Raw genomic sequence first — 25,273 nt, 5'->3', positions numbered from 1 at the left:
GGGTTAAATCCTAGCTCTGCAGGGTTTGATTAGATGCACCCGCATAGCTTTTTACTAGTATCAGGAAATAGATTCACTGGGCTTTTTGCTGGAGAACAGACCGGTGTGTGGAGTCTACTAGGGAAAGCTAACCATAGTGGATTCTATTGGAGCTATAGGGTGAGACAAGCCAAAATTTCTCCGTGAAGAGACTGGACTGGCCGTGTGCACCAAACTGCGAGTATCAGTGGTCGTTATGGACAACAGTCATTTTGTTTGACAGAACTGGGACTAGCTCCGCCGTGTAAGAGTAGCAAGGGTCTATTTTTTTTAGTTAGGGCCTGGACAAGGCTAGGAATTTGGTGTTTATGGTTTCATTTTTTTGATGCTGTGAAACCTGTGGAAACAAGTGTCACACTATTTTAAGACAAGAATCCAGTGCCTGTGTCAACGCTACCTAATACCTACCTACCTGAAAACATTAATCCCTACAGTCATCAAGAGCCACCAACACGTCAAGTTTTCAGGATTTCTTTAGTATGGCCATTGATAATTGTATCACCTGAACGGGCAATAATTCCGTCACCTGTGCAATACTAAGGAAATCCTGAAAAGATGATGTGTTGGTGGGTCTTGAGGACCGGAGATGGGGAACACTGCTCTATAGAGTACAGATGATGGCAGTGATGGGTGGCTCTGCACCTGTGTATCACTAACTATGTAGATAAGCTGCTGCGGGGGATTATTCTGACAAGCAGGGCACTCAGTGGAGAAGACCGCTGCTGACCATTTCTGTGCCATCTTTACTCCAAATGATCATGTTCTTAAAATCGACTGGGGAAAAGTAGAGATTTTGAAGCCCCTTATATGTAATTATTATTACAGGAATGAAGACAAATCTCCTAACAAAGTGATTTGAACATTTTCATAACTTTCCATGCTGGACAAAATTATTAAAGAAAAGTTCAAGCTTAGGTACTCTTTAACGAAAACCTTAAAGTGGTTGTCATAGACAATATATTTTACCTATCCACAGGGTGGGTAATAAATGTATGATCACTAGAGGTCGTGGTGTTGGGAAACTCCCCAATCGCCAGAATAAAGGTCTCAAAATTTCATTCTGCGAGTGGAACAGTAGTGAGCATGTGCGACTACGTCTAGATTCACAGACTTTGGGTGGTGGTCGCACATGCTCACTAATGCTCCTTTTACACAGGGCACCTTGGGCTCCCTGCTGTCAAGATTGGTGTTGGCCCAATCAGCCGAACCCAAAGCAATCATACATATATCATCTGTGGATGGTTTTTAAATGTCATTAGAGGGGCAACCACGTCCTTTTTACATGCTTGAATTTTGTGATATTAGCATGAATCCTGTCTAAAATCCCGATAAGGATGCCTTGTTATCAGTATGCACCTTATCCATTTTCCGACATCCCATTACCTCTGTAATGGTTTTAGCTGGACGAAGCGTGTTTTGATTTTCAATGAGGGGGGTCTGAAAAATAAGACGTAACCAAAGATAAACAAAATACAAACATAAATACAAAGAAAAATAAAAAAATATTAGTAATCACAAAGGAGAAAATAATCAGGTTCATGAAAACATAAAACAAAAAAATCTGTGGGGAAAAAATGAAGAAATGCAAAATACAGAAACATAAAATAAAACGGTAGAACTGTATAAATTATACATCAGTGAAAAGATCTAAAATGTTTAAGTTTATAAATTATAACTAGTACTTATGGGAAATAAAAGGAGCATACTATGCCGATATGTTTCATGGTTAACATATCTCAAGGCCAGTGAGTTATAAAACTACAGGGGAGGCTGATAGATGTTAAGTGATGGAACACAGCACTTAGCAACAACAGGAGGGGGTTAATATAACACATTGAGGCCAAAGGCATTTTAAAGGGAACCTGTCACCTGAATTTGGCGGGACCGGTTTTCGGTTATATGGGCGGAGTTTTCGGGTGTTTGGTTCACCCTTTCCTTACCCGCTGGCTGCATGCTGGCCGCCATATTGGATTGAAGTTCATTCTATGTCCTCTGTAGTACACACCTGCGCAAGGCAAGAGTACGCGTTCGCTGGAGAGAAGATATGAAAAACCCTTTTTTTTTAGTGTTTAAAATAAAGATCCCTGTCCCCTCCCCCCTCCCACCCCCTATGCGCCCACCCACTGTTACTAAAATACTCACCCCTATGGGAGGTGGAGCCGCATATTCATGACTGTAATCGGCGGCACCACGTGACTGCTCATACAGGAGAAGCTGGCGCTGAGAGGAAGCTGCGAGGGAGCCGGGTGAGTATTTTATTAACAGCGGGCGGGCGCACAGGGGGTGGGAGGGGGGAGGGGACAGGGATCTTTATTTTAAACACGAAAAATGAAAAAAAAAGGGTTTTTCATATCTTCTCTCCAGCGAACGCTGCTGGAGAGAAGATATGAATGGCGGCTTCAGCACCACGCTGGGGGGACAGCGCTTACTGTAGCGCTGTCTCCTGCACGGCACACGGACTGCACACGGACAGCGTGGGTCCGTGTAATCTGTGCGCTCCCACGAACACTGACATGTTTCCGTGTTTTGCACACGGACACACGGTCCGTGAAAACACGCTGACATGTGCAGAGACACATTGATTTCAATGTGTCTACGTGAGTCAGTGTCTCCAGTACGTGAGAAAACTGACACCTCACGTACCGGAGCCACTGACGTGTGAAACCGGCCTAATAGAATGTGCATAAGTATCTGATAAATGCAGAACAGGGTTCCCCGATACCACGTCCCGGCAGGCATCCGTGCACCAGTGAGTGGATGCACAGCCATCTCTCCATTCACTGGTGGTCAATCACCAGCAAGAACAGGGACTCTTTTCTGAAGATTGAAGAGGTCCCTGAGAAAGGACTCACATCTATCAGATACCATATGCCATGGTTGTCTCTTAAACGTATTGGAGAGGTTGACTACCATATTTACTGAAAGAAATGTGGTTTAAGACACCACAGCCAGCTCGCCGACCAAAATCGCAGGTGCACAGAACTTTGTCTTGATGAGACGAGATGAATGCAATGAAGGAAAAAGTGAACGTTCCAGCTCCTTAAAAATCCTCAAACTTTATTGATCCATGATAGGAAAATTTAACCCCTTCATGACCCAGCCTATTTTGACCTTAAAGACCTTGCCGTTTTTTGCAATTCTGACCAGTGTCCCTTCATGAGGTAATAACTCAGGAACGCTTCAATGGATCCTAGCGGTTCTGAGATTGTTTTTTCGTGACATATTGGGCTTCATGTTAGTGGTAAATTTAGGTCAATAAATTCTGTGTTTATTTGTGATAAAAACGGAAATTTGGCGAAAATTTTGAAAATTTCGCAATTTTCACATTTTGAATTTTTATTCTGTTAAACCAGAGAGTTATGTGACACAAAATAGTTAATAAATAACATTTCCCACACGTCTACTTTACATCAGCACAATTTTGGAAACAAAATTTTTTTTTGCTAGGAAGTTATAAGGGTTAAAATTTGACCAGCGATTTCTCATTTTTACAACGAAATTTACAAAACCATTTTTTTTAGGGACCACCTCACATTTGAAGTCAGTTTGAGGGGTCTATATGGCTGAAAATACCCAAAAGTGACACCATTCTAAAAACTGCACCCCTCAAGGTGCACAAAACCACATTCAAGAAGTTTATTAACCCTTCAGGTGCTTCACAGCAGCAGAAGCAACATGGAAGGAAAAAATGAACATTTAACTTTTTAGTCACAAAAATGATTTTTCAGCAACAATTTTTTTATTTTCCCAATGGTAAAAGGAGAAACTGAACCACGTACGTTGTTGTCCAATTTGTCCTGAGTACGCCGATACCTCATATGTGGGGGTAAACCACTGTTCGGGCGCACGGCAGGGCTTGGAAGGGAAGGAGCGCCATTTGACTTTTTGAATGAAAAATTGGCTGCACTCTTTAGCGGACACCATGTCACATTTGGAGAGCCCCCGTGTGCCTAAAAATTGGAGCTCCCCCACAAGTGACCCCATTTTGGAAACTAGACGCCCCAAGGAACTTATCTAGATGCATAGTGAGCCCTTTAAACCCCCAGGTGCTTCACAAATTGATCCGTAAAAATGAAAAAGTACTTTTTTTTCACACAAAAATTCTTTTAGCCTCAATTTTTTCATTTTCACATGGACAACAGGATAAAATGGATCCTAAAATTTGTTTGGCAATTTCTCCTGAGTACACCGATACTTCACATGTAGGGGTAAACCACTGTTTGGGCACATGGTAAGGCTCGGAAGGGAAGGAGCGCCATTTGACTTTTTGAATGAAAAATTATCTCCATCGATAGCGGACACCATGTCGCGTTTGGAGAGACCCTGTGTGCTTAAACATTGGAGCTCCCCCACAAGTGACCCCATTTTGGAAACTGGACCCCCCAAGGAACTTATCTAGATGCCTAGTGAGCACTTTAAACCCTCAGGTGCTTCACAAATTGATCCGTAAAAATGAAAAAGTACTTTTTTTTCACAAAAAATTTATTTTCGCCTCAATTTTTTCATTTTCACATGGGCAATAGGATAAAATGGATCCTAAAATTTGTTGAGCAATTTCTCCCGAGTACGCCGATACCTCATATGTGGGGGTAAACCACTGTTTGGGCACACGGCAGGGCTCGGAAGGGAAGGCGCGCCTTTTAACTTTTTGAATGGAAAATTAGCTCCAATTGTTAGCGGACACCATGTCGCATTTGGAGAGCCCCTGTGTGCCTATGCAATGGAGCTCCCCCACAAGTGACCCCATTTTGGAAACTAGACCCCCCAAGGAACTTATCTAGATGCATACTGAGCACTTTAAACCCCCAGGTGCTTCACAGAAGTTTATAATGCAGAGCCATGAAAATAAAAAATAATTTTTCTTTTCTCAAAAATGATTTTTTAGCCTGGAATTTCCTATTTTGCCAATGGTAATAGGAGAAATTGGACCACAAATGTTGTTGTCCAGTTTGTCCTGAGTATGCAGATACCCCATATGTGGGGGTAAACCACTGTTTGGGCGCACGGCAGGGCTCAGAAGGGAAGGCACGCCATTTGGCTTTTTAAATGGAAAATTAGCTCCAATCATTAGCGGACACCATGTCGCGTTTGGAGAGCCCCTGTGTGCCTAAACATTGGAGATCCCCCACAAATTACCCCATTTTGGAAACTAGACCCCCAAAGGAACTAATCTAGATGTGTAGTGAGCACTTTGAACCCTCAAGTGCTTCACAGAAGTTTATAACGCAGAGCCATGAAAATAAAAAAAAAAAATTATTTTCTCAAAAATGAATTTTAGCCCGCAATTTTTTATTTTCCCAAGGGTAACAGGAGAAATTTGACCCCAAAAGTTGTTGTCCAGTTTCTCCTGAGTACGCTGATACCCCATATGTGGGGGTAAACCACTGTTTAGGCACATGCTGGGGCTCGGAAGTGAAGTAGTGACGTTTTGAAATGCAGACTTTGATGGAATGCTCTGCGGGCGTCACGTTGCGTTTGCAGAGCCCCTGATGTGGCTAAACAGTAGAAACCCCCCACAAGTGACCCCATTTTGGAAACTAGACCCCGAAAGGAACTTATCTAGATGTGAGGTGAGCACTTTGAACCCCCAAGTGCTTCACAGAAGTTCATAACACAGAGCAGTGAAAATAATAAATACGTTTTCTTTCCTCAAAAATAATTTTTTAGCCCAGAATTTTTTATTTTCCCAAGGGTTACAGGAGAAATTGGACCACAAAAGTTGTTGTCCAGTTTCTCCTGAGTACGCTGATACCCCATGTGTGGGGGTAAACCACTGTTTGGGCACACGTGGGGGCTCAGAAGGGAAGTAGTGACTTTTGAAATGCAGACTTTGATGGAATGGTCTGCGGGCGTCACATTGCGTTTGCAGAGCCCCTGGTGTGCCTAAACAGTAGAAACCCCCCACAAGTGACCCCATTTTGGAAACTAGACCCCCAAAGGAACTTATCTAGATGTGTGGTGAGCACTTTCAACCCCCAAGTGCTTTACAGAAGTTTATAACGCAGAGCCGTGAAAATAATAAATACGTTTTCTTTCCTCAAAAATAATTTTTTAGCCCAGAATTTTTTATTTTCCTAAGGGTTACAGGAGAAATTGGACCACAAAAGTTGTTGTCCAGTTTCTCCTGAGTACGCTGATGCCCCATGTGTGGGGGTAAACCACTGTTTGGGCACACGTGGGGGCTCAGAAGGGAAGTAGTGACTTTTGAAATGCAGACTTTGATGGAATGGTCTGCGGGCGTCATGTTGCGTTTGCAGAGCCCCTGGTGTGCCTAAACAGTAGAAACCCCCCACAAGTGACCCCATTTTGAAAACTAGACCCCCCAAGGAACTTATCTAGATATGTGGTGAGCACTTTGAACCCCCAAGTGCTTCACAGACGTTTACAACGCAGAGCCGTGAAAATAAAAAATCATTTTTCTTTCCTCAAAAATGATGTTTTAGCAAGCAATTTTTTATTTTCTCAAGGGTAACAGGAGAAGTTGGACCCCAGTAATTGTTGCGCAGTTTGTCCTGAGTATGCTGGTACCCCATATGTGGGGGTAAACCACTGTTTGGGCACACGTCGGGGTTCGGAAGTGAGGGAGCACCATTTGAATTTTTGAATACAAGATTGGCTGGAATCAATGGTGGCGCCATGTTGCGTTTGGAGACCCCCTGAATTGCCTAAACAGTGGAAACCCCTCAATTCTACCTCCAACACACCCCTAACCCTTATCCCAACTGTAGCCGTAACCCTAATCACAACCCTAACCCCAACACACCCCTAACCACAACCCTAACCCCAACACACCCCTAACCCTAACCACAACCCTAATTCCAACCCAACTCTAAGGCTATGTGCCAACGTTGCGGATTCGTATGAGATTTTTCAGCATCATTTTTGAAAAATCCGCGGGTAAAAGGCACTGCGTTTTACCTGTGGATTTACCGTGGATTTCCAGTGTTTTTTGTGCGGATTTCACCTGTGGATTCCTATTGAGGAACAGGTGTAAAACGCTGCGGAATCCGCACAAAGAATTGGCATGCTGCGGAAAATACAACGCAGCGTTCCCGCGCGGTATTTTCTGCACCATGGGCACAGCGGATTTGGTTTTCCATATGTTTACATGGTACTGTAAACCTGATGGAACACTGCTGCGAATCCGCAGCGGCCAATCCGCACCGTGTGCACATGGCCTAATTCTAAAGGTATGTGCACACGCTGCGGAAAACGCTGCGGATCCGCAGCAGTTTCCCATGAGTGTACAGTTCAATGTGAACCTATGGGAACCAAAAATCGCTGTACACATGCTGCGGAAAAACTGCACGGAAACGCAGCGGTTTACATTCCGCAGCATGTCACTTCTTTCTGCGGATTCCGCAGCGGTTTTAGAACTGCTCCAATAGAAAATCGCAGTTGTAAAACCGCAGTGAAATGCGCAGAAAAACCGCGGTAAATCCACGATAAATCGGCAGCGGTTTAGCACTGTGGATTTTTCAAATCCGCTGCGGAAAAATCCGCATAGGACCAGAATACGTGTGCACATACCGAAACCCTAACCCTAGCCCTAACCCTACCCCTAACCCTAACCCTAACCCTAGCCCTAACCCTACCCCTACCCCTAACCCTAGCCCTAACCCTACCCCTACCCCTAACCCTACCCCTAACCCTACCCCTAACCCTACCCCTAACCCTACCCCTAACCCTAACCCTAGTTCTTACCCCAACCTTAGTGAAAAAAAAAAAAATTCTTTATTTTTTTTATTGTCCCTATCTATGGGGGTGACAAAGGGGGGGGTCATTTACTATTTTTTTTATTTTGATCACTGAGATAGGATATATCTCAGTGATCAAAATTCACTCTGGAACGAATCTGCCGGCCGGCAGATTCGGCGGGCGCACTGCACATGCGCCCGCCATTTTGGAAGATGGCGGCGCCCAGGAAAGAAGACGGACGGACCTCGGGCGGCCAGGTAAGTATAAGGGGGGGAGATCAGGGCACGGGGGGGGCGTCGGAGCACGGGGGGGTGGATCGGATCATGGGGGGGGTGGATCGGAACACGGGAGGGAGGATTGGAGCACGGGGAAGGATTGGAGCACGGGGTGAGGGATCGCTGTGCGGGGGGGGTGGATCGGAGCACGGGGGGGGGGGTCGCTGTGTGCGGGGGGGGGATCGGAGTGCGGGGGGGTTTGATTGCAGCACAGGGGGTGTGATTGGTGCACGGGGAAGCGGACAGGAGGACGGGGGAGCGGAGCACAGGACGGAGGGGAGCGGACCACAGATCGGGGGGGTGGGGGGGCGATCGGAGGGGTGGGGTGGGTGCACATAAGTGTTTCCAGCCATGGCCGATGATATTGCAGCATCGGCCATGGCTGGATTGTAATATTTCACCAGTTTTTTAGGTGAAATATTACAAATCGCTCTGATTGGCAGTTTCACTTTCAACAGCCAATCAGAGCGATCGTAGCCACGAGGGGGTGAAGCCACCCCCCCTGGGCTAAACTACCACTCCCCCTGTCCCTGCAGATCGGGTGAAATGGGAGTTAACCCTTTCACCCGGCCTGCAGGGACGCGATCTTTCCATGACGCATATGCTGCGTCATGGGTCGGAATGGCACCGACTTTCATGACGCAGCGTATGCGTCAAAGGTCGGGAAGGGGTTAAGCGATAAAACTCCATGCCAGTGTGAAATGGGGGGTACAAGCGACGCGTTTCGATCTGACACCAGATCTTTTTCAAAGCTCTGAAAAAAAAACTCCATCGCTTTCAGCCATGACTGTATATACAGGATTCCAGAAAGCTGTATATAAGGGTGCACAGGTGCTGTTCCTACTTTATAAGGGAAAACAACTGTTGACTGGTCCCCTCTAATACTAAATTAATCTGTGGTACTGTATAGCAGAGTTACAAAGAACAAAAAAACCTGAATATTCAGGGGAAAAGCTGGAATAAAATAAGAGCAAATAGTGGACACTTTTCATTTTGTGATTGGTCCTCTTTCAACTCTCAATCTAGAATACAGTGTATACCTAACTGTAATATGCACATACAGTGGATATGAAAAGTCTACACGCCCCTGTTAAAACTCCAGGTTTTTAAAATGTAAATAAACCATCCTAAGAAGAATAATTTCAGAATTTTTTACACCTTTCATGTCGCCAATTACCATATCTGTACAAATTTATTGAGAAACAAACGGAAATAATGGGGGGGTGGGAGTAAAAATATAAACTAAAATTACGTGGTTGCATAACACCCTCTCATATTTGGAGATGTGGTATTGTTCATAATGAACCAATCACATTTAGACACATGGTAAATAGTAGTCAGTGCACAGCTGCCAACATTTACAGTGATTCTGATTAGCCCCATATAAAGTTTGGCTGTTCTAGAATTTTCCTGACATTTTCTTACTTGCATTTTAGAGCAAAACCCAAGATCCGTAAACAGCTTATAACACAGCAAAGGGATAATATTTATGAACGTTATCAGCCAGGAGAAGGGTAAAAAATGGCCAAAGCATGAGATATGCCATGCAACACTGTGAAGACGGTCATCAAGAAGCGGCTTAAATTTGGTACAACAGTGACATTACTTAGAGCTGAAAGTTCCTCAAAAATTGATGATAAAGAAAAAAAATAAAATTTGTCCAAGAGACTGCCAAGAGGCCTACAGCAACAATAAAGAAACTGAAGGAATGTTTGGCAAATACTGGCTGTATGCTGCATGTAACAGCAATCTCCCAGATTTCTTCATATGTCTGGCCTGTGGGGTAAGATGGCAAGACAGAAGCCTTTTCTTACAAAGAAAAACATCCAAGCATGCCTATGTTTTACTAAAACCTACATCAAGTTTGCCAAAAGCATGTGGGAAAACGTGTTATGGTCTGTTTGTGACCAAGGTTGAACTTTTTGGCCACAATTCCAAAAGGTATGTTTGATGCAAAGCCAACACTGTGCATCACCAAAAGATTACCATACCCATCACTAAAAGATCATCATACCCACAGTGAAGTATGGAGGAGGCAGTATGATGCTTTGCAGCTGTTTTTCAGTTGTTTTATTTTGGTCATTAGTCAAGGTGGAGGGAATTATCAACAGCTCCAAATATCAGTTAATTTTGCGACAAAACCTTCAAGCCTCTATTAAAAAGCTGACGATGAAGAGGAATTTCAGCATGACAATAACTGTAAGCATACCTCCAAATGAACAAAAAAAATGGATTCATCAGAGCAAGATCAAAGTTTTGGAATGGCCTAGCCAGAGCCCATATCCGAATCCATTAGAAGATCTGTGGGTGGCCTGAAGAGCGCACTGTACACAGGAGATGCCCTCACAATCTGACGGTGTTGGAGCTACTACAAGAGAGAGTGGGCAAAGATCGCCAATTTAAGATGTGCCATGCTGATAGACTACTACCGAAAAAGACTAAATGCTGCCATAAATTCAAAGTTGACTTCAACAAAGTATTAGTTAAGGCTGTTCAAAATGTTTCATGCAACTGGCAATTTATCATAATCTAAGCCACAAAAAGTACTGTAAACTACGACATTAATGTAATTTGGCCTCAGTCTGGAGTACATTTCTTGTGGAGGTTTTGGGTCACTGGCTTGACCCATTGTCTTTGATTCTTCGCTCTGTACTATTAATCCAGCGCTAATGTAGAATGTTCTTATCTATTGGGTCCTACCCAGACATACATACATACAGTAGATGAGTAAAACATTTACAAAGGCATGTCTTTATAAAGCTAGAGATGCATTTTGTATGTTAAATGCAGGAATTAGATATAAAACATGCGTTCTCCATCTATGCTTGGAACCATTACTTATCATATGCAAACCTCGAAATAAAATGTATACACTGTTATACACCTAGTGCAAAGCCTGAAAAGTGGTGAGAAATTCCCTGTGTCACGTGCTGCCCAGCCGGCTATGCACTAGGCATATCACAGTGTATACATTTCACACACAGCTGAGGTTACGTGCCAACACGGTAAAGTCTCTCCTGTATCCAGGGACCATAACAGATCTCTAACGACTGGATAAACTGAATTACGTTAAAATATACACCTTACTTTTTAGAGCTTATTTCTGTATATTTTCCTTTGTTTGGTCAACCCCTTTAAATTTTGCCATTATGTACAAGGACACTTTTCTTTATAAATGTTCTAAATATAGCAATATCATCAAAACTACGTCTTTCTTACCTTGTTACAGTTTTTTGATCCCGAGCACATGCCGCTATTCATGTTTTCTTTGTCGGATATCCCTGGAATATATAAATCACTAGTTATTGAGATCTGGTAAGCAAAAAAAAAAGGGAATATAATTCAACGTGAGGTTTGGGGAATGTCTGAAGGTTGAAAAGCGGTGGGGAAATTTGCCGTAAAATTGTAAGTTCTCCTACGGTGATCTGTCCTGGTTAGTTTTGTAATAAGTGCTTCTGTTTTAGCCATTTTCGCAGAAATTCTTCCACTCAATGTTCGTACTACTCAAGAAAGTCAAGGTCAGGTTACGGCTCCACCGGGGGTAAGAGAAACATCCCTAACAGATCAAAAATATATGCAGACTTTACAGACTAAAATGTTCCTTCCTCCATGTTACTGACAGGGCAGCCCGGGACTTGGTTTAATTTTAGAAATGTAGTGGGTGAGGTTTAATAGCCCCTTAAAGCGGTTGTCCACTACTAGGGCAACCTCTTCTCAATCCCTATGTCGTCCCCCAAGTAAAATAATAACACTTATACTTGCCCTTGGTGCCAAGGCCATTCCAGTGGTGCTGGCACTGACTCTCCCGGGGATGGCGTGACATTGTTATGTCACGCTATCCCTGCTGCCAATCAGCTCTGCCTTCATGGTCCAATTCTTTGGACGGAATTGACAGGACATAGTGAGAGCTGTGACTGCTTTGTGACTTTCTCTTGATGTCTGATTTGTCCAAATGTCAAGTGATCCCTGAGAGGGCCAATGCCGATACCGATGGAGCGGCGCTGTCATGGGAGATGAATATAGGTATTATTATTTTACTAGGGCGGAAACATAAGGATTGAGTACGAGTTATCTGAGTAGTGGACAACCATTTTAAGGCTCCTATAACATTAGAATAACCTCAGTTAAAAGCGCCGATATGTGCAGTCCAATTTTTATGGGGGCGAATTCTGTATACTATTTTCTGAGATCATAAGTTGAGTTGTTCACCTGTTATTCTTCCAGGAAATATATAAATAATTTGATAACTGGGTGTTAGCATTTCACATGTCAATCACGAAAAGCAGCATTTAAATGTCCTGGTTTCCGATGTACACATGTACCAGTTCCCATCAACCTAGATACTCTCCTTGTCAATTTCATTTATTTCTGGTAGCATTGCAGAAATAAAGCGATAAAACAAGCTATGAAAGAAGTTGACGTACTTTATAAAGTCAAAAAAGGAAAATAAGAAATAAAAAAAAATAACGTTTAAAATTAAAATCAAAAATCGTCCTCTTTTCAGAGTTAAAAAAAAAAAAATCAATATAGTAATTGTTATCATCGTGGTCGTAAAATGTTAATCCATCAATGAAAATTACAGCTCAGCGCACAAAAGAAAAACAAGATCTCATAAAACTCCAACTGACAAAAAATAAAAAGATATGAGTCTCAGAAAATGGCGACAACTCAATTTTTTTATAAGAAAATTCTAAAATTTGTAATCATTAAAATCTAAAAACAAAAAATATAATTTTGGTTTTACCGTAATCAAAAACAATGACGGAATTGCTTTTTTTTTTTTTTTTTTTTTTTACCATTCAACGCACTTAGAATTTTTTTCACATTTTACGGTAACAAAGAACGGTGCTGCTGAGTTCTGCATTGTTTATTATTGCAACAATGTATCAGAATAAAGGAATTACGATACAATGACAAAGAATAAGGCTGCTTTCACACATCAGGTTTTTTGTTTCAGGCTAAATCCGGCTCTCAGGAGAAAAACCGGAACCGGAAAAAATAAAAACCAGATCCGGTTTTTCCCCCATTGACTTGTATTAGCGCCGGATTGCACCAGATGGCCCAGCATTCCTTCCGGTTTGATGCCGGATCAGGCGTACACTCAATTCCGGCGTCTGGAAAAAACGTCTACTGTAACGTTTTTTTGTCTACGGCGAAAAAGCCTGAAGCGCCGGATCCGCTGCTTCCGCCTGTTTGCTAGAATGGAAGCCTATGGGAGCCGGAAGGTGCCGGATGCAGAAAATGGCGGATCCGGTGGCCGGATCCGTTTTTTTAAACTGAGCATGCGCCAATTTTTTTTTTTATCCAATAATCTAGATAGGCTAGCCGGTTCCGTCAAAAAAACGGATCCGTCACATCAGTTTTTCACAATCTGCGCCGGATCCAGTTTTTTCAACATTCGCCGGATTTAGCCTGAAACAAAAAACCTGATGTGTGAAAGTAGCCTAAAAAGGACACGTGATGAAACACGACATCGACTTACTGTCATTAGAGCCCGTCTCAAGAACGCCGTATGGAGGAGCCAAGAAGCCAGCCATGTACTGCCGATATTTCTATTAAAAAAAAAAAAAAAAAGATATTAAAAACATTAATAAATTAAAATTACTGGTATGGAACTAAATCTTAAAATTCAGGCGCTAAAAAATAGCTACTTTTCCTTTTTATCTTTATAACATTCTATTTCCTAACGCTTCGTTTCCATCACCACCTCCTTCTCTTCCAGCAGAACGACAGAGGTAAACATTCCGTGATATTATTTGTAGCAACATTATGGTCATTTGATTCCAAAATTCGGCACTAAAGGTAACAGCGGACCTATTACGAGGAATATGAATTCCAGTAAAGGGAGGTGTGAGATAAACAGCGGTGATATTCATGGACTATCTAATCCCTTCAAATGGGATAATGTGACAGCTCGCTTCATGACTGGCACAAGCATTAGCGGCAAGGAAGCAGGATCGCTCCGCAGTCTCCGAGACACACTGTCACTTTCAATAATTAACATTAGCCGATGAATTTAGTAAGCAATCAATAAACAGAGCCCGGATTACCATGAATCCCACTGAGATGGTGAATGCTTCTGAAATGACAGGTTTAACCCTAAATCTCCCTACATACAGTAAGATACTCAATTAATAGGGTTTAGAAAACTCATTTGTGATGATCTTAATACAGAATACGATGGTAACGTAATAAGCCACTATTTAGAATTCGCATCTATTAGCCAGAACAATGTGCAGCTACAAATATCGTCTTTCCCTCTGGAGGAATCGGCATGATTTTGGATTACAAGAATGGTCCATCGATTTCAAAGGTCATTGTGTAATGTAATATTTCCCCTGCGGAGGTGCTGCAGAAAAATCAAACACATCCTGATGTCTCCTCCCCTAAGACTGTAGTGGATTACTGATGATTTTAGCACCAGGACATCCGGTGACCATATGGGTAACCTTCTAGTAAAAAGAACGGACATCCATGATAAGTACATTGACACATAGAATTGTGGACTAATATGATTGTCAGCTTAAAATTGCAATTCAGTCATTTTTATCATAGATTTTCAACACAAAGTCTTTGACATTTTGCTTTGGTTATTTTTATACTGGTTGCTTACTATATACACCCCAAGGAACAAACATGAGCAATATAATTTAGATTTTTGAGCAGCATGGTGGCTCAGTGGGTAGCGCTGTTGATTTGCAGAGCTGGGAATCTGGCATCAATTCCCACCAAGGACAGCATCTGCAAGGAGTCTATTGTCTCGTGTGGGTTTCCTCATGGTACCTACTGATATGGAATGTAGATTGTGAGTCCCAATGGGGACAGCGATGATGATGTCTGTAAAGCGTTGCGGTATATGATGGCGTTATAGCATATAGCACCATCATTTAGCAAAGCACAATAAGAATTACTGACTTCTTCTCCCTTATAAGCAGTGGAGATGGAGCATGCCAAAATGTTCTTTTTCGTAAGATACCGGTACATACAAAATCCAAATTAAATATCAAGTATTTGCCTCATCTGTAATTTCTACATTTTCACACAATATCAATTTTTTTTTGCAAAAAAAAAATACTGTTCATCATTTTCAGAAATTACTTAAAAAAAAGATTAACACATTTGTTTTATTTTACATCAACATCAGTATCTGATAACTTTTTTTTTCTAGCAGACTAACTGTAAATTTTTTTTGACTACTTTTTGTTATACACATTTTATTAACTTTTATATGGGTTAAATACTGAAAAAAAGAAAATTTAGACATTTTCATTTATGCTATTTATCAATCACCTTTAAAAGGCTGTTCTCAGAATTGCACACGTTGTCATTGTTAGGATTTGCCAAATATTTATACATTATACTAGCTGAAGAGACCGGCGTTGCCCGGGCATAGTTACTAACTGTGTTTAGTTCTAACAAATTATAATGATTATCCTCCATCCCATAGAACAGTGACCATATACCCATCACACATCCTCCATCCCATAGTCCAGTGCCCATATACCCATCACACATCCTCCATCCCATAGTCCAGTGACCTTATACCCATCACACATCCTCCATCCCATAGTCCAGTGACCTTATACCCATCACACATCCTCCATCCCATAGTCCATTGCCCATATACCTATCATACACATCCTCCATCCCATAGTCCCGTGCCCATATACCTATCATACACATCCTCCATCCCATAGTCCCGTGCCCATATACCTATCATACACATCCTCCATCCCATAGTCCCGTGCACATATACCCATCACACATCCTTCGTCCCATAGTCCAGTGCCCATATACCCATCACACATCCTCGATCCCATAGTCCCGTGCCCATATACACATCACACATCCTCCATCCCATAGTCCCGTGCCTATATACCCATCACACATCCTCCATCCCATAGTCCAGTGACCTTATACCCATCACACATCCTCCATCCCATAGTCCCGTGCCCATATACCTATCATACACATCCTCCATCCCATAGTCCCGTGCCCATATACACATCACACATCCTCCATCCCATAGTCCCGTGCCCATATACCCATCACACATCCTCCATCCCATAGTCCAGTGACCTTATACCCATCACACATCCTCCATCCCATAGTCCCGTGCCCATATACCTATCATACACATCCTCCATCCCATAGTCCCGTGCCCATATACACATCACACATCCTCCATCCCATAGTCCTGTGCCCATATACACATCACACATCCTCCATCCCATAGTCCCGTGCCCATATACCCATCACACATCCTTCGTCCCATAGTCCAGTGCCCATATACCCATCACACATCCTCGATCCCATAGTCCCGTGCCCATATACACATCACACATCCTCCATCCCATAGTCCCGTGCCCATATACCCATCACACATCCTCCATCCCATAGTCCAGTGACCTTATACCCATCACACATCCTCCATCCCATAGTCCCGTGCCCATATACCTATCATACACATCCTCCATCCCATAGTCCCGTGCCCATATACACATCACACATCCTCCATCCCATAGTCCCGTGCCCATATACACATCACACATCCTCCATCCCATAGTCCCGTGCCCATATACACATCACACATCCTCCATCCCATAGTCCCGTGCCCATATACCCATCACACATCCTTCGTCCCATAGTCCAGTGCCCATATACCCATCACACATCCTCCATCCCATAGTCCAGTGCCCATATACCCATCACACATCCTCCATCCCATAGTCCCGAGCTGGTTGGCGCTGGGAAAGGAGTTCCTGGAGATGTGCTGTTATGTAACCTGGCAGTGCGGCTCTGTGTGCGGCCTCTGATGATGCTATTTTCTACGCTGGTAACAATAAAGCATGGCAGTAATAGTGGAGGGAGTAATTCATTTCTGTCATGTGCTCTGTGCTCCTTTCTGGGGGGCAGACAATGGCTGGAGCTTATGCTCCTGGGGATGCTAGATTTCTCTCACCCGATCAGTGTCTGCTGAGGTGTTATTGAGTGGGAAAACTGTTGCTCATAGCAACCAATCACAGCTCAGCTTCTTTTAAACAGCTCTGGTGAAATGAAAGATGCTTAGTAATTGGGTGGGGCTATGTGGAGTGGGCGTGGCTGATACATACACTCTTTTATATATATATATATATATAGATAGATACTACTCTGTAAAGTTTAGTTCAATTGTTTTGAATTTTTATGCTTACGTTATGTGTTATTTTTTAGTCATTGTTATAATTTCTGCCTACAGTCAAGGTGCCGGGTTTAAGTCCCCACAGACACAAGTTAAGAGAGCAATAACTCCCCCAATAACTCCTGTTTAGCAGGTTCTAGAGGAATCTAAATGGATGTTGACTTATAACAGGGCCCCTTGGGTTGTGATCACGGAGTATCTGCTAGCCAGAGGAGGGAAGCCTAAGCAAGAGTGGCCAAACTAGCTGGATCAGTAAATGGAGGGACAGATCCGGGAACAGAATCAGGAGGCAAAACTGAAGACAAAGGAATAGTTGGGTTCAGGTACCAGGAGGTCAGTCAAGAGCAAATTCAAGCAACCCAAGAGGTATTATGGAAAAAAAATGTAGTCAGTCACAAAAGACCAGCAGACAATTTGCATCAAAGAATTATTATTATATATTTATTTATTATGCATTGCTTATATAGTGCCATCATATTCCGCAGCGCTTGACAGACATTATCATCGCTGTCCCCACGGAGGAACACAATCTAAATTCCCTATCAGTATGGTTATAAATAATCTAATGATACCACAGGGGCTCATGGGGAAGAAGGCCAAGTTGCATTGCATGTAAAACAGTCAGGACATTGGTGTAATCTTTCTACAAATTATTGTCCAACGTGGGAGAATCAGTGCTCAGAAGTTTCCTTCAAAAATAGTTACTGTTCTTGAAATGTAGTCTGTATCAGGATTTAAACTCACAATCTCATAACAGGCTGCACTGCTGAGTATTAGGTCAATTAGGATTACCATAATTATTAATATTGGCCAAATGCCAGAATAATGAAAGAGAGAGAATGCTTGAAGGCATTTTTAATTACTTACTGCAAAGTCAAAAGTTTACGTACATTAGTATTTGCTACCATTGCCCTTAAATTGAATGACAATGGGTCAAACGTTTGGGATATCCTTCCACAAGCTTCTTACAATAGTTGGTCGGAATATGGGCCCATTACTCCTGGCATAACTGGTGTAACTGATCCTGGTCTGTAGGTCACCTTGCTCGCGCCGGCCTTTTCAGCTTTACCCATAAATTTTCAATAGGATTGAGATCAGGGCTTTGTGTTGGCTGCTCCAAAATATTGATTTTGTTATCCTTAAGCCACTTTGCTACCATTTTAACAGTATGCTTCGGGTCACTATCCATTTGGAAGTCCCATTTCCGTCCAAGCTTTAACTTCCTGGCTGATGTCTTGAGATGTTGCTTCAGTATTGCCCCATAATCTTCTTTTCTAATGATGCCATCTATTTTGTGAAGTGCACCAGTCCCTCCTGCAGCAAAACAACCCCACAACATGATGCTGCCATCTCCATGTTTCACAGTTGCGCTGGTGTTCTTAGGCTTCCAAGCTCCTGCCTTTTTCCTCCAAAAGTAACGATGGTCATTATGCCCAAAAGGGTCAATTTTAGTTCCAACAGACCACAGGACATGTCTCCAAAAATTAAGGTCTTTGTTCCTGTGTGCATTTGCAAACATTAATCTGGCTTGTTATGTTTCTTTTGGAGTAATTGCTTCTTCCTGGCAGAGTGGCCTTTCACCCCATGTTGATACAGTACTCATTTCACTGTGGATACTGAAACAATCTTACCAGCTTCCGCCATCATCTTCACAAGGTCTTTTGCTTTTGTTCTTGGGTTGATATGTACATGTCGGACCAAAGCACATTCATCTCTGGGACACAGAACCCATCTCCTTCCTGAGCGGTGTGATGGCTGGACATTCCCATCTTCTTTGCACTTGCGTATAATTGTTCGTAGAGATGAACGAAGCACTTTCATGTATCTTGAAATTGAACTCAAGGATAAGCCAGACTTGTTCAAGTCTACAATTCCTTTCCTGATATCTTGGCAGATATCTTTATATTTTCCCATGATGCTACGCAAAAAAGAAGTGTGTTTCAGGTGTGCATTAAAATACATCCACAGGTGTGTCTCTAATTAACTCACATGTTGCCAAAAAAAGCTTCCAAACACAGGACATCATCAAATGAGCAGTCGAGAATTGTTTAAAGGCAGTAAGTAATAAAAATTCCTTAAAACATTCTCTCTCTCAATATTCTGGCATTTGGCAAATATTAATAATTATGGAAATCCTAACTGACCTAAAGCGGGAAAGGTTTATTCTGATTTCATGTCAGATGTTGAGAAAAACATGCCGGTGTGTCTTTTTATATAGTGGATGTAAACTTCAGGTTTCAACTGTACATATGTTATGTATTGGTGAGTATTTTCTATACGCTTTTGTGAATGTTTGTATGATGCATATGCGTGTGTAATGTGTTTACGTGTACATAATGTATCAAGTTTTGCCTATTGTGAATATGTGCGCATGTGGCTGTCTATGCAGCTTTTGCATTGAATAGAATAATAGAAATGAGGGTATTACTGTATATGAAAGTACCAGACATTGTATATAGATGAGAAATATTCTACTTGTCCTTTTACTGGATTTTAGACTACACGGTTCATGTTATTTCATCCAAGCCCTGCCAAGGTAGATATGGTGGTAAAAATAGCAAGTGTTACAGTGGGGCAAAAAAGTATTTAGTCAGTCAGCAATAGTGCAAGTTCCACCACTTAAAAAGATGAGAGGCGTCTGTAATTTACATCATAGGTAGACCTCAACTATGGGAGACAAACTGAGAAAAAAAAATCCAGAAAATCACATTGTCTGTTTTTTTAACATTTTGTTTGCATATTATGGTGGAAAATAAGTATTTGGTCAGAAACAAAATTTCATCTCAATACTTTGTAATATATCCTTTGTTGGCAATGACAGAGGTCAAACGTTTTCTGTAAGTCTTCACAAGGTTGCCCCACACTGTTGTTGGTATGTTGGCCCATTCCTCCATGCAGATCTGCTCTAGAGCAGTGATGTTTTTGGCTTTTCGCTTGGCAACACGGACTTTCAACTCCCTCCAAAGGTTTTCTATAGGGTTGAGATCTGGAGACTGGCTAGGCCACTCCAGGACCTTGAAATGCTTCTTACAAAGCCACTCCTTCGTTGCCCTGGCGGTGTGCTTTGGATCATTGTCATGTTGAAAGAGCCAGCCACGTTTCATCTTCAATGCCCTTGCTGATGGAAGGAGGTTTGCACTCAAAATCTCACGATACATGGCCCCATTCATTCTTTCATGTACCCGGATCAGTCATCCTGGCCCCTTTGCAGAGAAACAGCCCCAAAGCATGATGTTTCCACCACCATGCTTTACAGTAGGTATGGTGTTTGATGGATGCAACTCAGTATTCTTTTTCCTCCAAACACGACAAGTTGTGTTTCTACCAAACAGTTCCAGTTTGGTTTCATCAGACCATAGGACATTCTCCCAAAACTCCTCTGGATCATCCAAATGCTCTCTAGCAAACTTCAGACGGGCCTGGACATATACTGGCTTAAGCAGTGGGACACGTCTGGCACTGCAGGATCTGAGTCCATGGTGGCGTAGTGTGTTTCTTATGGTAGGCCTTGTTACATTGGTCCCAGCTCTCTGCAGTTCATTCACTAGGTCCCCCCGCGTGGTTCTGGGATTTTTGCTCACCGTTCTTCTGATCATTCTGACCCCATGGGGTGGGATTTTGCGTGGAGCCCCAGATCGAGGGAGATTATCAGTGGTCTTGTATGTCTTCCATTTTCTAATTATTGCTCCCACTGTTGATTTCTTCACTCCAAGCTGGTTGGCTATTGCAGATTCAGTCTTCCCAGCCTGGTGCAGGGCTACAATTTTGTTTCTGGTGTCCTTTGACAGCTCTTTGGTCTTCACCATAGTGGAGTTTGGAGTCAGACTGTTTGAGGGTGTGCACAGGTGTCTTTTTATGCTGATAACAAGTTTAAACAGGTGCCATTACTACAGGTAATGAGTGGAGGAAAGAGGAGACTCTTAAAGAAGAAGTTACAGGTCTGTGAGAGCCAGAAATCTTGATTGTTTGTTTCTGACCAAATACTTATTTTCCACCATAATATGCAAAAAAAATGATAAAAAAACAGACAATGTGATTTTCTGGATTTTTTTTTCTCAGTTTGTCTCCCATAGTTGAGGTCTACCTATGATGTAAATTACAGACGCCTCTCATCCTTTTAAGTGGTGGAACTTGCACTATTGCTGACTGACAAAATACTTTTTTGCCCCACTGTATATAAGGCTGCCTCACAGGTTTCAAAAGGAAATCTGCAGAACAAATCAGTGTTCTAACCGAATGTACAATCTCCTATGAGCTCTGTTAGCAATTCCCGCTCTGGCATCAATACAGAACATGAGACGTTGATAAGGAGCGCTCGGGCCCACGTATGCTGCCCTTTTGTGCAGACTATAATAGCCGGGGTCCCACTTGATTGATGGCCTTTTTATATTCATGATAACCTGATGTCTATTACATTCCATTACTGTATTAACCTCTTTTCTATCCACATTTTTTTCACAAATCCATCAGATTTTCTGCAGAAACATCTCTTGACTTTTACCATAATTGTGCTACCGCCGGCTCTGAAGAACATCTCATATCCCCCGCCTTGTATCCAATGACATTAAAAGGAAAACCTATTACCTGGATCCTTGTATTAGATTTTGCATTTTAGTCATTTTTTTTGTTTTAGGTTATTTATTTACTTTTACTCACTCATAAAACGCCATTAATTCCACAGCGCTCTATAGACATCTATTAATTTTGTGCTACATTTTTATAGAGATTTATAAGATTGTTGTTATTATTTTACCTTTTTTTTACTGTCACAACCATTCAACTCCTCATTATACTGAGCAGAAGGTTGTCACTGAGCTGTCATATCCTATTTGGGACTACATAAAAATTACCACTTTTATAAAGGCGAAAAATGCTAATGTAAGGTGAATCTAAGGGGGGCAATTCATGATATTGTTGATGCCAAAATTCTTTTACATTTTTGCTCAATGTTTAGTAGCGCTTAAACTTTGTTTTTGTGGCTTTACGCCAGCCTCACCTGTTTTATAAAAGTGGGTGGGGCTTGGTGGAAGGGGAATGACCAATCAGAGCTCAACAAATTTAATATAATTGCCGGTATATTCCAGAAATTTGCACAAATTATAGCAGCAATATGCCCCATCCTGTAGCCCATATTTACATAAGCAGATTAAAGACTGTTCTTTCGCTCTGGCAAAACTGTGAAAGCTAGAGTCAATTAGTGGCCACAAATTGGTTGCAGGGGTCATGTGATGTTGTTTTTAAGGTGACAGACAGAGACAAAGGGGCTCAAAGCAGGGGAGTTGCTCTAGTCTCTTAGGTAAGTATCGGAGGTGAGCAAATCAATTTAATGTGAATTACAGCAATTTTGAAATATTTGTCATTCAATTCCTGTGAAAGGGTCCAAAAAAAATGCCCGCTGCCTTTCTTCACATTGCAAAACATTGCATAATTCATAGGAGGCTGACGTGACCTCAAGCACATAATATTTTCCAACTACCGCATCACATGGTAGAGCACAGCTAATTAGGAGAGAAAAATCATAGCCGGTATAAAAGCCAAGACAAGGAACGCAGTAGCTATTTTAGGTCAATTTTAGGATAGATAAATAAACAGTGCCAATGGCAACAAATGGTTTATTGTAAAAAGAAAAAAGCTCCATAACACAGCTAAAAATGTGGGAGCCATTAGCAGCAGCAGAAGCATCTCCAACAATGGCACTTCTCATCCGGCAAGTAGAACTACCAAACGTTGAATGCAATTGGCCTGCTTTGCCTCGGCAAGCATATTAGTGGGGAGAAAGCAGAGGGCATTATAAAGTATATGGAATATATGGTACATCACTCATCTCAGTCACAGCAGGAGGATGTTAACTCTGACAGTGACATACCCAGTACAAGTCAGTGTTTTTGCACAGAATTATCTGCCTGATCACAAAAAACTAGGGGGGTAATTTTTGGACTTTTTTTTTGTAAAAAAAAAAAAAAAAAACATGGAAAGTTTGTCAGTACGTGTTAATAATTTATTTATTGACATGGTGAGGTTTAGTTTGACAATGCTAATGCAATGCTTATTTTTATAGTAATTGAAAGGGATTGGATGCAATCTTAGAAGACCTCAGCATTCAAAAGATCCAATAATCTCTAAAAAAAAAAAAAAGTATTTGTGTATATGTCAGTGTATATATTATTTTTCACAGCCCCCTCGGCCATTAAAAAGGAGTTGTTCAGTGGAGGACGACCACTTCACTTCAATAAATTTGGTACATTTTACTCCTTGATGAACTATGCACTAAGAAATTATAAAACAAAACAAAATTAAAAGTATGTCGCTCCTTTCACACTGGACAATCACTCCCTCTTCAATGTTTTGCCTCCTAATTCCAATATTATAATGCAGAAGTACGGTAGTAAGTTTCTCAGCTCTTGTCATTGTTTAGTTAGATGGCATAGAACATAAAGTGTAAGAGTTAGGAATGTGACTTCATTTCAGATCCAAAACTCTAAGCCGTCTCATTTAATTAAAGCATCATCATTGGAGGTCCAATGTGTAATTGTTCTTTATATAGAGTTCAAACATGACCATAAAGGTAGAGCTAGAAACCAAAAATTCGGTCTGCCAGTAACCACCACTTGGGGGAAATGAAAGTAAATCCTGATATGACTGTTTTAGTAAATATTCCATCCCTTATACCGTCATTTTGGAGTATCTTTTCTTAGAAACCTGCACTGTGTTGTTCCTCTGTTATAAGTTATGAATAAATTGACAACAAGGTGTTGTCATTACCGATGCAAGACGATTATCAATACAAGATTTTGTCATTATCGATGTCAAAAAACATTTCCTTACACTTGCTGATACTGAGAACATTGATTATACAGTTTGAGACTTTGGATGGAAACATCCTCTAATGAAGACACCCAGTTGTCATTTTACCCATAAACACGCCCCAGCTAGCAACACCCAGTTGCCAATATATTCATATTTCTAGGAGCAATAACAGAGAAACGGAATAACGCAGAGTTCTAAGAAGAGATGCTCGAGTTGTAGTATTAAATTTATGGGAGATACAATTATTTACCAAGATAGACATGTCAGGAGATGTGACAGGGCCTCTTTAAAGGGACTCTGTCACCTGAATTTGGAGGGAACAATCTTCAGCCATAGGGGCGGGGTTTTCGGGTGTTTGATTCACCCTTTCCTTACCCGCTGGCTGCATGCTGGCCGCAATATTGGATTGAAGTTCATTCTCTGTCCTCCGTAGTAGCAATCTTGCCTTGTGCAGGCGTGTACTATGGAGGACAGAGAATGAACTTCAATCCAATACTGCAGCCAGCATGCAGCCAGCGGGTAAGGAAAGGGTGAATCAAACACCCGAAAACCCCGCCCCTATGGCTGAAGATTGTTCCCTCCAAATTCAGGTGACAGTGTCCCTTTAAGTCTAACTCAATTTGCACCTGAACTACTAAGTTGACTTGTCGCTGATTTCTGCAGGCGGTGATAAATGACAACTATAAAGCTTCTGAGCCGATCTGTCCTTTTGCTCCATCGATGGTCGTTAGGTTACAACAGTGAGCAGTAAACCCCTATAATCTATACATTAATTTCTTAGACAAGCCATCAGATACATTAGAAGAGGAATTGGGAGTTTACAACGAGGAAATAAATGGAAGCAATCACATTCCTTAAAATAAATAAAGTCAACTATGGAACCTATCCGTCGCTCTGTCCATGGAGCTGCCAATATCCTCACAATGCTGTCACCCCCTATAATTCAGATTGTATACAGGATATAGATTTATATCCCAGTAAGGACAACATCTGCAAGGAGTTGGTATGTTCTCCCCGTGTTTGTGCGGGTTTCCTCCAGTTTTCTCGAACACTCCAAAGCCATACTGATAGGGAATGTAGATTGTGAGCCCCAATGGGGACAGCGGTGATAATGTCTGTAAAGCTGTGGAATTAATGGCACTATATATGTGAGTAAAATAAAATATATAAGTTAATGTACTGTATAAATTATATTCGGACCACAGATCTGACACAGGACAGTATTTATCCAAAAGTAAACAGTAGAATAAATATCACACATCCTAATTACTGA

The 25,273-nt window shown here is 41.8% G+C and overlaps 1 protein-coding gene across 5 annotated transcripts in view; it reads right to left on the bottom strand.

Annotated features, from left to right (window-relative positions):
- The window catches only part of RAPGEF4 (Rap guanine nucleotide exchange factor 4), a 325,014-nt gene that overhangs the window by 117,063 nt on the left and 182,678 nt on the right, over positions 1–25,273 (bottom strand). For 2 of the 5 annotated variants that reach the window (XM_069733156.1, XM_069733159.1), the window contains 3 exons: positions 13,495–13,564; positions 11,232–11,293; positions 1,396–1,476 (listed from right to left, as the gene is read on the bottom strand). In XM_069733156.1, coding sequence (XP_069589257.1) covers positions 1,396–1,476; positions 11,232–11,293; positions 13,495–13,564 — 213 coding nt within the window. The remainder of the gene's footprint in view (positions 1–1,395; positions 1,477–11,231; positions 11,294–13,494; positions 13,565–25,273) is intronic. The other 3 variants (XM_069733158.1, XM_069733160.1, XM_069733157.1) reach the window with 2 other exon arrangements.

The sequence above is a fragment of the Ranitomeya imitator genome, chromosome 7 (assembly GCF_032444005.1).
Source record: "Ranitomeya imitator isolate aRanImi1 chromosome 7, aRanImi1.pri, whole genome shotgun sequence".
Taxonomy (NCBI): Eukaryota; Metazoa; Chordata; class Amphibia; order Anura; family Dendrobatidae; genus Ranitomeya; species Ranitomeya imitator.
This window is presented reverse-complemented; position numbering and strand designations above follow the sequence as displayed.